At 35.7% G+C, this 15,187-nt stretch overlaps 1 protein-coding gene across 14 annotated transcripts in view; it reads left to right on the top strand.

The window, feature by feature from the left end:
- The window catches only part of CEP170 (centrosomal protein 170), a 146,790-nt gene that overhangs the window by 56,487 nt on the left and 75,116 nt on the right, over window positions 1–15,187 (top strand). For all 14 annotated transcript variants that reach the window (XM_079904875.1, XM_079904878.1, XM_079904877.1 and 11 more), the window contains 2 exons: window positions 1,421–1,510; window positions 8,654–8,732. In XM_079904875.1, the coding sequence (XP_079761001.1) occupies window positions 1,421–1,510; window positions 8,654–8,732 (169 nt within the window). The remainder of the gene's footprint in view (window positions 1–1,420; window positions 1,511–8,653; window positions 8,733–15,187) is intronic.

Genomic DNA, 15,187 nt, shown 5'->3' on the forward strand with positions numbered 1-15,187 from the left:
TTGTTCACCTCCTTAGGTGAGACAGGAAGGCTAGGTGAGGCTGGAGTTGGGTATTTCCATTCTCCCATGTCAGTTAGGCTCTGGTAAAACCCACACTGGTTGATTTGGGTGAGCTCTGGAAAAGTAGTTTTCCTTGAGGACAGGCTGTTGCTGAGGAGAACAGAATGGGTGTATTTCAAAATGACTACTTTCCCCTTCACCATACCAGAAGCATGAGAAGATTTTTCTCCAATCCTCACCCTGAGGTCTTTGTGGGGCTTCTGGAGGCAAAACTCATGAAAAAATGGTGTTCCCGCCAAGGCTGTGCCCCCAGGAGTTCTTGCTTTCAAGCTAGTTGACATCATTCAAGTTTCCAGCAATTAATCATTTAACCTGTAAGCTTTCCTACCAGTTGGTGGTTGCAGCGGTAGTTTCAACTGCTAGCAGTGAGCTATGATTCTCTGTATTTGCCTGTCTCTCCAGATTTCAGAGTGGCAATTGACCTTATGACCTCAATTTTCTGATGAAACTAAGACAAGTTTTTGATTTTCAATTTAACTTTTTTCTTGTTATGAGGATAGAAACGATGACTTCCAAGCTCCTTACATGCTGTACTAGAAACTGAAAATTATATCTCCTCCCCATTTTGGATGCTTCCTTTGCTTTTAGTATACCAAGGTTCACATAGTAACCCAGTAGTAAATGGTTGTTGAGTTCACATTCAGTGGTTCTCAGACTCTATTTCTTCCTGTGACTGTAGTGATATTTCCTTTGGATACAAATTTCCAAAGGCTTGTAGTTCATCTCTGAGCTACTTTCATCTGCAGATAACTCACTAAGCTCTGGAGAAAGAGAGTGTGTGTGTACTTTAAAAGAGACTTAAAAGCAATTTTCAAAAATCAGTTTGCCATTCTAATTCTTCTTTTGACTTTCTCTTTCTCTCTTAGACCTCTCCTATGAGTTTTAGAACCCATGTTTTAAGTGAGGATAATTTTATTCAGGAACATATTACATTTTGTCCCTTAATCTTTGGTATTGAAAGATGTAAATCCTGTATGGTAATTTTTCTTACAGTGAGGTATATAAAACATAAAATTATACTTCACATGATTTCCATATAAGAATTTCAGATTATAAAAAAAATTATTGTCGTTCGATACATTCAACAAAGTCAACTGAATTAAATTCTCTCAAAAGTAGAACGTGTGACTTTGGTAGAAAAGAATGTCTTAAAATTTTGGCTGCTTTCCTCTTTGGGAAGTGATGCCAAATTTCTGTTGAATAGTAACAGTTTAAATCTTATTGAACCTACTTTTACTTTGGTATTTCCATATATTTATCTGCTATCTTATTAACATAAAGTATTTAGACAAAAATCTTTGTTTTTGTTATTTATTCTAGCATTTTCTTGTGCTTATTAACTTAAAGAATTTTCTTTCAGTCTCGTAGTGTGGATAAGCAACATGCTGTAATCAATTACGATGCCTCTACTGATGAACATCTGGTGAAAGATTTGGGCAGCCTAAATGGGGTAAGTTAAGAGTTTGCTTTTTGTCTTATTTGAATTTTTGTTTAATATTGTAAGAAAACATATATAACACAAAATCCTGTTTTGTGTTATATTTCCTTTTCTCTAGTTTGCACTTACTTTTAAATGCTTACTAGGTACATAGCACTTTGAGGACAATACAGTAGAATATGAATGTAGCCCATGTTCCCAAGAAATGATGTTGGTAGTAAATACTTAACAGGAATTCAGATGGTTGTTGGTTGTTATTATCCAGTGGTTAAAAAAAGACTTCTTTAAGGAGGTTAAGATAAAGGTTGCCCTTACTGAATGGCTTGAATTTATATGTGATAAAGCCGTGGAAAGTCATGACAGTAAGAATGCAAAAAAGCACTCTTGGGAGTCAGAGAAGTGTGGGTTAACTTTGGAAAAAAAAGATGCAAACGTGGTTTGGTACCAGATGGTTGGAGGATCTTCTATACTAGAGTAAAAAGGAGTGAAACACATCCATTTACCTTAACAAATGTGGTATATGATCTAAATACTAGTGTTTATTATTGCTTCTTTGGTTTCCTACATTGAAGATTTTTGTGTTACTGCAGTGAATTTTTTCCTAATTCTTCATTTGATCTTTCTACATTGGCAGAATGTAAGTAGCTGCAGAATAAGAGAATGCTAAAGTATTGAATAATTTATCTTATTTTTTCTCAATTCTCTCATGGCTCTACTAACATAAGCAAACATAATTTTGTTCAGATCTGTGCTGTTGAATTTCTTAAAATGACTTTAACAGAAATTAAATGTATCCAAACTTCTTCTAACTGCTGCTTCTTTTCAAAATATACATTAAACATTATATGGAAAAACATCTGCAGAAATTTGGCAAATATGGTAAAACTTTTTTTTCCTTGTCCTGAATCGGCCTGCTACTGAAGGACTTTTATGTTTATTCACTGAGATACTTCTTTTGTAGGCCTGTTTTTATGTTAGTTTTATTCACACCTTTGTTTCTCATGGCACATAAAATTAAGTTTGTGGTATGCGGGCCTCTCACTGTTGTGGCCTCTCCCATTGCGGAGCACAGGCTCCAGACGTGCAGGCTCAGCGGCCATGGCTCACGGGCCCAGCCACTCCGCGGCATGTGGGATCTTCCCGGACCGGGGCACGAACCCGTGTCTCCTGCATCAACAGGCAGACTCTCAACCACTGCACCACCAGGGAAGCCCTAAAACTCTCAACCACTGCGCCACCAGGGAAGCCCTAAAACTAAGTCTTAATTCCTCATGTTTGAATTGAAATACCTCACATTTGGCATCACCCACTTTTCCAGATTCATGCTCCATCACATTTTCCTTGCCATACCTCCAAAACAGTAGTTTTCCTACTATACTGTCTTCTCCAAATAATTTGTTAGATTTTCTGCAGCCCAGTAGTTCTTCCGTCTGCCTTGTCATTTGTAAAAGTTGTACTTACTTTTAAAAGTAAAATCTCAATTCTACATCTTCCTGAAGGGAGCAGAGAAAAGGTATTTAAGAATATTGACTTATTAACATTTTGAATGGATTAAAGTAGAAAAAGATAGGCAGATGAGGTAGAAACTGTTTTACCATGGGCCATGTCAGGAAGCATTTCGATTCCAAGGTGCTATTTAAGGAGTTACTCTCTTCCTTCTCCGTACCTACAAACTTCTGTTTTAATCTCTGTTTTGGGTGCTTTATGAGCCTTGTATTAAATCTGCTTGTGCATATCTGTCACTGTGCTAGATTATGTGCTTCTGAACAGTTCACGTGCCTTTTGCTTCTGGTAAGTACACCACAGTGCCTACTAGCACAAGGTTCTGCACAGTGCATGAACCCAGTAAATCTTTTCAAATGGAATTGAATGAATTTTCTATATGAAAGACTTTATAGAGAAAAATTTTAATCCACTTTTATATGTGGAATATTTTAACAATGTTATATTCTGTTTTTAAGCCTAGAATGTTTCGTCTTGACCACAGTGCTATTCTTAGGTGTCTTTACATTATATCTTGGAAAATAATAAGTGAGAATTACATCACAGTGTTTTAGTCTTTTAAAACATTGTGATCAAATATAAAAATTATTGATGTTGGTTGTAAAAAATATCAGGTGAAATATTAACTTCTAAGTTTATCTAGGCTGACCTTTCTTATAATTTGATTGTACTCAGTAATTGTCTGAAATACAATAACTCACAGAGAGTGACATCTTCATTTTGAACTTGAAGTCAGGACCTAGATTTGAATCTCAGTCTGTAATTTACCAGCATTATAACCCTGGACAAATTACATAAACTCTCTGAAATTCGGTTTCCTCATATATATTCATATTAGTTCCCAAACTTGTGCAAAAATGTAATGAGTTGAAGGTTATGAATGTGAAGCCTCAATGCAAAATTTAGTTACCTGTCTTCAGCTTTAAAATAGTGAAATGATAATTCCTGCTCTGTAGTATTGTTGTGAGGATTAAATGTGACAAGTATGTGCCTGGTACAGAACTTCAAAATATTACACAAATGGATAAATGCACTGTTACCCAAATGGATAGCCTAGGAAATATGCCAGAATGGACTTTCGTAGCCAAAGTCTGTGAACTACCAGCTATCATGCATTTTATTCATAGAAAATTTGTAGATTATTATTCACAGCCTGTTTATTCTTAACATTCATATAATTCTAGAAATTTGAGCATCAGGTTAAAAGTAGTAATTTCAGAAGGAGCACAGTATAGGTGGTTATGAGCCCAGCTTGAATTCTTACTAGTGAGGTAACTCTGGACAAGTTACTTAATTTTTCTGTTCCTCAGTTTTTTTAACAGAAATAGTAAAATGGTACTCCTCTCAGGTAGTTGTGAAGCTATAAATAAGTTAATAGTTTTAAACACCTAGTTCAGTAAGTGTTAGTTACTACTGTTGTTGTTATGGTAAGAAGAGCAGTTAAAACAAGTTTAGCATCCTGTAGCCTACATACTTTTCAGTGAATACATACACAGTTAAATTATTTTGGAAAGCACTTATCAACTAAACTCAACTTATAAACAACTATCTGTGACTACTTCCACTCTCACTTCCTTTCACCCTACCCTAAAATATACTCCCAAGTTACCTAGGTCCACACTTGCTTTTATTACTACCAGAAATGAGGTTGTTCTGCTTGGGGAAGCTGGAACTGGTTCTGTAGCTGATGTGATAGTAGGCTATTTCCCTGCAAACCCCTGGAAGCTTCTCTTTCTATGAGAGCCCTTGTTTGCCTTCAGTTCTTCCTGCCCCCTCCATGCACTGGAGTACCTGCACCTCTCTGATAGTCACCATTGACCTTTGCCGCAGCACTCCCATCCCATTCCACCTCACCTCCCTGTGTTCCAGCCCCTGCTGTGTCCCCTTTCACACTGGCGTTCCTGCAGCATCAGACCAGTATGGCATAGAAGGAAGAAGGTATGAAAGGAGTGGTTAGGGGAAGAAGACGAGACTTTTCTCACTGACAACATGATTGAGGTAGTTGTGCTGCTGGCCACTCCATTCACATTTCCCAGAGCATTAATGCAGTACATGGTGGTTATATGATTTTATACTGTCAATTATGTGATTTATTTGTATGTAAATTAAATAGATATTTATCTGGTTTGGTTTGCTTCTCTGAGGTTAGTGGTTTGGTTGGGGGAGTTTGGGGAGCTGGCTTGGCCTGGCTTGGGCATCCAAGCTTCCTTGATGTGCAGAGAATGTGGGGTTTGTAGTTCAGAGAGCTGAATTTGAATCCCAGTAATTCTGCTTCTGAACTCTGAGAGTTTGATTGTTACTTTGCACCCTGTGCCTCGTTGTCCTCACCTGTCCTACCTACCAGGTAGAGGTGTGATCAAATGATGTTGACATAAGAAACAAAACCTATTTTTCTTTCCATATCTAATTTATTAAAATGCTTCATAATTGATTTATTTAAGTGATTTTTTTCCTGTAGCCCTTTGAAATTTTCTCTCCTTTTATAATTTTCAACCGTCAGGAGACTTTTTGCTCCCAAGTGTTTTCACTTAACATTTTGCGAGCTGAAACTTCGTGTCTGGCTCATATTTCCTGAGCCATTTTAGACCTTAGGGAATATTTCTGTCATAAATGCCAGCAGGTTAAAATTATGTGTCTCTTAATCTCTGAAAGTACCTAGTACATATGTTAAAAACAGTAGGTGCTTAACATTTAAGAGAGTCAAGCAATAAGCTTTGAGTGAATCTTAGAGCTCATCTTAGGCCTTTTGAGTAATTATGGTATTTTAGGTTGAGATAGTTTTAAATAAATTGGCTTAGAACTGTGGCATCTCTCTTATACCAGGTACCTAATTATTTATCTTCTGCATACCAAACATCAGTTAATTAACATTTTCTTTTATTCTTCTCTTTTCCATCATTTTCCTCAGCTTTTGTCTTTTGTAATTAATATAGAATATTTTGGTAAACTCAAGATATGTCTTAAAACACTCTAAAAATGTTCGTTTGGAAATGAACCTGAAATTAGAGTTTATAAATGCCTGAAGCCTTTGAATTTTCTTTGTATTAACATTTCAGTCTTTCTGTGAAGCATGTGAGAAACTTATTTAGGATTACTCATAAATCATACTAATGTGTGATCTTGAGTTTTAGCAGCATTCTGCTGTCTCCTTATATCTGGAATAAGATTGCAACTTCTAATTTTTTTGTTTGTTTTTGATAGATTTAGAAACTGGTATTCTATGACATATTACAGAGTGCTAGCTGTGCAAAGGAATTTGAGAATCCCCTTATATATTTTACTGTATAACATTCAGGACCCTTCTAAATTTCCTCATTATGGAGGGAACCTTCCCAAGTAAGGTATCGTGGCCATCTCAAATCCAATAACATAAAAGATGGGAAAAAATGAAATTTAAAAGGGAAGAGTAAAGTAATTTTTAAAGTTTCAACTTATCAAAGAAAAACATATTGGGTATTTATATGATGTTCGCATTCCAGGCAATTAAGTATAACATTGTTCTATGTTTTATAAATCTAGAGTATTCTAGGTCTTTTAACTTCTAGTATGCCAGGAAAAATAGTCATCACCATTAACCATCTGTGTCCAATGGACCTCTTAAGTCTTTTTACAAATAGTTTACACAAGTAAGAATTAAAAGATGAGAGAACAACTTGAAATTTTGATAAAAATGAGGCATGACAGACTCAAATTTTTATTCCATGTTTTCCTGGTTTTGAAAGGTACATAACATGCAAAATGGGTATTGTTCTTTGAATGCCACTAACTGTTCATTAGCTATCATGCCTTCTCTGGGATATATATCTATTTTATAAATGTTGATTTCAGATTTCAAGGACATCTCTAGCTAGTTCTAGCTTACCATTATTTCTAGTTTTTCTTGCTCTTGCATTATCAAAATGCATTATTTTTAAGACTTTGACATTTTAAAATTTTAAGAGGAAAGTCATTTTCTTTTTCTTCCATAATTGTAAAATAGTACAACAGTTACAAGATCAATTCAATAATTTTATTTCTACGTCGTCTCTTTCCTTCTAGTTACCTTTGTATAGATACCCGCCTTGATCATTTGTCCACTTACATACTAAATCAAATGAGTATTGAAACACAAACACTAAAAAATGAGAGAAAACTGTCAAAATTTCTTTTAAAATGCAGAATCATCAGTTTTGTGTAAAAAATATTGCATGATTCTTCTTATTGATTTAGGCTAACTGGATGAAAAATATCTTAGTTTCTTTTTGACTTTGGAAACATTCTTCTCATCAATTCTTGTGTTAGGGAAAATTCATCTAGGGTTATCTTCACCTGAAGACTCCTGGTCTGATATTTTGCTTACGTTATTATCATTTTATCATTGTTACTATAGTCTAGAGTGCTGCTGCTCTACTTTTTGTATTTACCTTATAATTGTGAAATATCTTCCTGTCTTTTTTTTTTTTTTGCCTTTATGGATGTTAAATAAAAAATTCTGAATTCTCAATTGTGCTCTTTGATAGCTTAAAAAAAAAAAGACACAGATGGTGTCTCCAGATGTCTTTTATATCTTCTTGGGAAGATGGTGCAATATTTTGGGCCATGCAGTAAGAAACCTAAAGGTTGATGCAATAGTAATGATTTATTTCACAATTGCATCATCCATCTAGCTCTGTGCTATTCGCTGCAGTAGCCACTAGCCATGTGTGTCTGTTGAGCACTTGAAATGTGACTAGTCTAAAAATAAAAAGGTAAAAAAAAAAAGAATGTAAAATGTCTTCTTAATTTTCATATTCATTATTTGTTAAAATAGTACTATTTGGGATGTGTGGGTTAAATTAAAAGTATATTATCAAAATTAATTTCACCTCTTTCATTTTGCCTTTTTAATGTGCCTACTAGAAAATATAGTAGGATATGTGTAGCTTCCATTTGTGGCTTGCATTGTTTCTGTTGAATAGTGATGTTCTAGGTAATTCCATTCTTCTGTTATTATTTTGGTCATTTTCAACAAAGTTAGAAGTAATTGATAAGTTTAAATACTTACGGGATGATGATGATGAAACAATGTTTCAACATACAGAAAAAATAATGTATCTATAACGTATCTTAGATTCATGTAAGGGTCCTATAAAGTATCTTAAATTCATAAAAGGGTCCAAAGGACTCGTTGGCAATTGTAAAATAGAATGAGTTTTATTCAATTTTTTTAAGTAAATTTTCTTTTTGTTCTTCGGAAGACTTCTAGGAATAAAAATAATGAAACCTCAATCCTCACAGATAATTACAGTTGTCCAGAAAAGTTAAAATTGAGTCCAGTGCGCCCTGATGGTATATCGAGAGCTATATTATATTTTACCCTTTACAGTTTCTAGCTTCGGGTCAGAGCTTTTCTTGACGTCGTTTTTAGGTGCCTAAATTTGTCATGGCAGCATAGTAGACTCAGAGGAACCGCACCCTGGTTCTTTGTGTGTTACTTGTAATAGTAATAAAGGGCTTAGTATGAAATCATTTATTAGCCTATAAGATGCATAGCACATTTTATGGTGATACACAAGCTGTATTAGCCACCATTTGATATACACTGTAAAGCATAAGGTTTGAGTATTTGCTTGTCTAAATTTTAATAATTAATACTTCATATATTAAATTAACATCTTTTTTTTTCTCTTGTAGACGTTTGTGAATGATGTAAGAATTCCAGAACAAACTTATATCACCTTGAAACTTGAAGATAAGTTGAGATTTGGTTATGATATCCTTATTGATTTTGTGCATTTATTAAATTTATTCAAAAATCTTTACTCCGGTATAAATTAACATTTCTTGAGACAGAAGAATTCATAATATAGGCATGCTGGAAGTCTCTGTGCCCTTCCAAACTAAAATACATGTTTAAAAATAATACTTTTTTTTTTTGTTATAATGCCTGTTCCTAAAAATAATCCTGGAAAAGTTAATGGACTCTTTTTTTTTTTTCCTCACTCTGTATTATAGTTTCAGCAGAAGTATCCCTGCAGTGCTATTATATATGTAGTTTGGGTATCAAAGAATGTAACTGGGGAGAGGACAGAGAGTGTGTAATAGTAGCCCAGCCCAGGGATTTTTTTTTTTCCTGGTTAAATGATAATGACACAGGTCAGCCTCCAGGAGGAATGTAAAGAATTTAACCCTATCTTTCCTTCTGTCCCCATTTTTACTCCATTATATGCATTCCATCTCTGTTGCCTTCAATTCAAATTTTTCCATATCCTGTGTCTTCTGAGACCCACACTCTCTGATTAAGTACATTATGCATTTAGCATGTATTTAAAATTCTTTTGTTTGAAAATAGGATGCTAAGAACTGAATAAGGATATGATGGTATTCTCCTAGTAAAGAATCACTAGTGAAGAGAAGGGACATGATTGGATGAAGAAGAATAAAAGCATTTCTATTCATACAAGGCAAAAAGCTTTGTAAAAAGAACTTGTTTATATTTAATTAAAATACAGATATTACACATGCTGAATGTTTTTTTTTTCACTTTTAATCTTTTCATTTATGGCATTTATCTGGACTTTGATATTAAGGAATGTATCAAATGTACTGGCAACTTGGATGTACTTTTATCACTGTAGTAGAGAAAATGTCTCAGCTAAGTAGAGCTGATACTTAGGTAAAGTAAATGTGCTGATACTTTAAAATTGTTCCTAGAGCATAACTAGTTTTTATTTTAGATTTAACTTAAAATTTATGAAAAAAATAGTTTTGTAGCACATCATATAACCTTTATACTTGTAGAGCCAAAGCAGCATGTAAAAAGTGAAACCACTAAACATTAATACCTTTGATTTGTATATTTTAAATCCTTTAAAAAATATGTATCACGTAAAATGATTAGGAATTAGCATTAAAGCCTTTTATTCATGGGTTATTTCTACCAACATAAGTTTCATCAAAAAGTAAATACAGGTATATTTTGAATTTAAGTAACTCAATTCATTTGACATCAGCTGTTTCAAAACATGAGAAAATAGTAGGAAATTTGGGTTTCAGTAAAACTCTATAAAGTTTACTTTGAATTTTAAATCAAGAAGAAGCTATTGAGAAGCAACTCATCTTTTATAGATTGTATAATGATTTCTTAATAGAGAACTAATATTTTCTTATATACTTGCTCACAATATTTCTGTCGAAAATTCCTGGGACAAATGTTTTGTTCCCAAGGACTTTTTCAGGGCTGTAAATCAGTGTTGAGCCAGAACGACTACCCAGATCCTCAGGTTAGGCTCAGTTGATTTCATTATTTAAAAATAGCATCTCATATTGCTTTTGATTTTTGAAGATTGTGTATAAATGAACATTGGGCTGTTTCAGTGGCAGAAATTTTATTAGATAGGATGAAATTTTAAAAACAAATTTATTCTGATACCAGACTGAAGTCACTATCATGCATTATTCATAATTAAAATTAAGTTTAATAGTTAGCTAGTCTACAAACTGTTATACCTTGTAATTGAAAACTGTTTAATTAAAATGCCACAGCAATAGAAAGAACATTTTACCATGAATTGAGACTGGAACTAAGAAACAGAATTTATCTGCCCAAAGTTCTTTGTTCTAACCAGAGAAATTGATTTGGAAAAGCAAGTAGTGAAATATCCAAGTTTAAGAAATGACTATAAACTCAGGAGGTATAGTAAAATGCTGCAGTAATCAAGATAAACTTTAGAAGGAGGTAATTATCTCCAGATAGCCAGAAATGTAACAGGTAAGGAAGCCTAAGTTCATTTATTTTACAATTATTTATTAAATGTCTCCCACGTGCCAGGCACAGTCCCTGCAGTCTGGGGTACAGTACTAAATAAAACAGACCACAGTCTCTGTCCTCCTGGAGCTTATACTTTAATGGGGTTGGAGGGAACTGACAGCACGCACAAAAAGGATAATAGAGGGCGATAAATTCTGTGGAGAAAAGTGTGAATGGGAGACAGAGAGCTACTGCTGGTGAGTGAGAAGTTATAATTTTAAAATGGCTGGGCTTCCCTGGTGGCGCAGTGGTTGAGTCCGCCTGCCGATGCAGGGGACACGAGTTCGTGCCCCGGTCCGGGAAGATCCCACATGCCGCGGAGCGGCTAGGCCCGTGAGCCATGGCCGCTGGGCCTGCGCGTCCAGAGCCTGTGCTCCGCAACGGGAGAGGCCACAACAGTAAGAGGCCTGCATACCGCAAAAAAATAAATAAATAAAAATAAAAAGGCTATTCATTAAGACTTCACTAAGAAGCCAGCAATGGAGCAGGTAATGACACTGGCCTTATGGATCTATCTGGGGAAGCTTCTCTTCAAGCAGATAGAAGAGTTAAGTGCAAGACTTAAACCAGGAGCATGTTTGCCATATTTGAGGAACAGCCTTAGAAGTCAGTTTGACTGGAGCCAGTGAAGAGTAGGAGAATATGGGGAGCCAGAGTGTATCACCCTAAATAGGCCACTATAAGAATTTTGGCTTTTACTTTAAGTGAAATGGGGAGCCATTAGAGGGTTTGATCACAGGAGTGATGTGATAATGACTTATATGTTTAAAAGAATCCTCTGGTTACTCTTTTTCAAAGACTAAGGGGTTAAGTGGGCAGCGGTGAAAAGAGGGAGACCAGTTAGGAGGCTGTTACAGTAGTTGGCAGTAGTTCCAAGTGAGCAATAATGGAGATTTGGACCAGGGTGACAGAAGCAGAGGTAGTGAGAAATGATAGAATTCTGTGCATATGTTGAAGATGGAGCCAGTAATATTCTTGATTAGATTGGATGTAGACTAAGAGAAAAGAGTCAAGGATGAACCCAAGACTGTACAGTTGATTCAAACAATTAGAAAAGTGGAGTCACCATTAACTGACAGCATATCCTGTGGGTAGAGCAGATATTGTGGAGAAAATGGGAAGAATATTCCCCCAAATCCATTTAAATTTGGTTTAATTGAATTCGGTTTAATCGAATTTTGCTGTTACTGTTTTCTTTTTGATTTCTGTCTTTATTAATTTCTTCTAGGTGAAAGCTGAGATAATTCAAGATCTTTCTTTTCTAATATAGGCATTTAGTGCTATAAAATTTCCCCTAAGTACAGGCATACCTTGGCGATATTATGGTTTCAGTTGCAGAGCCCTGCAATATTGCAAAAAGCCAGCCACACAAATTTTTTGGTTTCCCGATGAGTATGAAAGTTATGTTTATGAACAACATTGGAGTCTATTAAGTGTGCAATAGCATTATGTCTAAAAAATTTGTATATACCTTAATTTAAAAATACTTTATTGCTAAAAAATGTTAACTATCATCTGAGCCTTCAGCGAGTCCCGATCTTTTTACTGGTGCAGGGTCTTGTCTCAGTGTTGACGGCTGCTGACTGATCAGGGTGGTGGCGGCTGAAGGTTGGGGTGGCTGTGGCCATTTCTTAGAATAAGACAACAGTGAAGTTTGTCACATCGATTGACTCTTCCCTTCAAGAACAATTTTTCTGTAGTACACAATGCTGTTTCATAGCATTTTCTCCACAGTAGAACTTCTTTCAAAATTGGAGTCAGTCCTCTCAAATCCTGTTGCTGCTTTATCAACTGAGTTTATGCATTATTCTGAATACTTTGTTGTCATTTCAAAATCTTCACAGCATCTTCATGAGGAGGAGTTTCCATCTCAAGAAACCATTTTCTGGGACTTCACTGGTGGTCCAGTGGTTAAGACTCTGCACTTCCAGTGCAGAGGGCGCAGGTTCGATCCCTGGTCAGGGAAGTTCCGCATGCCGAACGGTGCAGCCAAAAAACAAACAAAAAGAAACCACTTTCTTTGCTCCTTCATAGGAAGCAACTCCTCATGCGTTCAAGTTTTATCATGAGATTGCAGCAATTCACTCACATCTTAAGGCTCCACTTCTAAATTCTAGTTTTCTTGCTGTTTCCACCACATCTGCAGTTACTTGTTGCACTGAAGTCTTGAACCACTCAAAGTCACCCATGGGGGTTGGGATCAACTTCTTCCAAACTCCTGTTAATGTTGATATTTTAATCTCTTCCCATGAATCATGAATGTTCTTAATGGCATCTGGAATGGTGAGTCTTTTCCAGAAGGTTTTCAATTGACTTTTCCCAGATCCATCAGAGGAATCACTGTATATGGCAGCTTTATGAAATGTATTTATTCAATAATAAGACTTGAAAGTTGAAATAGCTCCTTGATCCATGGGCTGCAGAATGGATGTTGTTGTTAGCAGGCATGAAAACAACGTTAATCTTGTACATCTCCATCAGAGCTCTTGCATGGCCTGGTGCATTGTTATGGAGTAGAAATATTTTGAAAGGAATCTTTTTCTGAGCAGTAGGTCTCAAACAGTAGGCTTAAAATATTCATTAAATCATGTTGTAAACAGATGTGCTGTCATCCAGGCTTTATTGTTACACTGACAGAGCACAGACAGAGTAGATTTAGCATAATTCTTAAGGGCCCTAGGATTTTCAGAATGGTAAGTAAGCATTGGCTTCAACTTAAAGTCACCAGCTGCATTAGCCCCTAACAAGAGAGTCATCTTGCCCTTTTAAGCTTTGAAGCCAAGGCATTGACTTCTTCTCTCTAGCTATGAAAGTCCTAGAGGGCATCTTCTTCCAAAGAAGACTGCTTTGTCTACACTGAAAATCTGTTGTTTATTGTAGTTACCTTCAGTATAATTCTTAGCTAGATCTTCTGGATAACTCACTGTAGCTTCTACATCAGCACTTGCTGCTTCACTTTGCAATTTTATGTTATGGAGACAGCTTCTTTTCCTTAAACCTTATGAACCAACTTCTGCTACCTTCACACTTTTCTTCTGTAGCTTCCTCACCTCTCTCAGCCTTCATTGAAGAGAGTTAGGGCCTTGCTCTGGATTAGACTTTGGCCTAAGAGAATGTTGTGGTCTGATCTTCTTTTCAGACCACTCATACTTACTCCATGTTAGCAATGAGGCTATTTAGCTTTCTTATCATTCATGTGGTCACTAGAGGAGCACTTTTAATTTCCCTCAAGAACTTTCCCTCTGCATTCACAATTTGGCTGACTGGCACAGGAGGCCTAGCTTTGGTTCTGTCTTGGCTTTTGACATGCCTTCCTCACTAAGTTCAGTCACTTCTAGCTTTTAACTTAAAGTGAAAGATGTGTGACTCTTCATTTCACTTGAATATTTAGAGGTTATCATAGGGTTATTAATTGGCCTAATTTCAATGTCATTGTGTCTTAGGGAATAGGGTGGCCTGAGGAGAGGAACGGAATGGCCAGTTGGTAGACCAGTCAGAACTTGCACAACATCTGTCAATTAAGTTCACCATCTTACATGGGTGAGGTTCATGGTGCCCCAAAACAATTACAATAGTAACATCAAAGATCACTGATGACAGATCACCATAATAAATATAAAAATAATGAAAACGTTTGAAATATCGTGAGAATTACCAAAATGTGATACAGAGACACAAAGTGAGTAAATGCTGTTAGAAAAATGCCTCTGATAGACTTGCTGGGTGCAGGGTTGCCACATACCTTCAGTTTGTGAAAAACACAGTATCTGCAAAGCACAATAAACGGAAGTGCAATAAAACAAGGTATGCCTGTACTGCTTTAACATGCAAGATACTTTCTAGTTTCTCTTTTGATCTTTGCATCATTGGGTTATTTAATCTTTGTTACTTAGTTTCTAAATATTTGGAGATTTTTCCCAGAGACTTTGTTATTAATTTCTAATTTAATCCCATAGTGGTCAGGAACATACTATGTATATCTCAAATCCTGTCCTGTCACCCAGAATGTATCTAGTCTATCTGGGTAAATATTCTCTATGTACTTGAAAAGAATGTGTATTCTACTGTTTTTGGTTGGAGTATTCTATTAATGTCAGGCCAGGTTAGTTGGTAGTGTTGTTCGCATCTTCTGTATTTTACTGATTTGTTGTCTACTTGTTCTATCGGTTTTTGAGAAAGAGATATTGAAATCTTGGGCTATAATTGGGTTTGTTTCTCCTTGCAGAAGTTTTTGCTTCATGTAATTTGAAACTCTGTTATTAGTTATGTAAACATTTAGAATTATTGTGTCCTCTTGATGAGTTGATCCCCTTTATAAAATGACCTGCTTTGTCTGTGATAATATTATTTTTTGCTCTGAAATCTGGTTTGTCTAGACATTCGTTTTGGATTGGTGTTAGCCTGGAATATCTCTTGCA

Source organism: Stenella coeruleoalba (genome assembly GCF_951394435.1).
Source record: "Stenella coeruleoalba genome assembly, chromosome: 1".
NCBI lineage: Eukaryota > Metazoa > Chordata > Mammalia > Artiodactyla > Delphinidae > Stenella > Stenella coeruleoalba.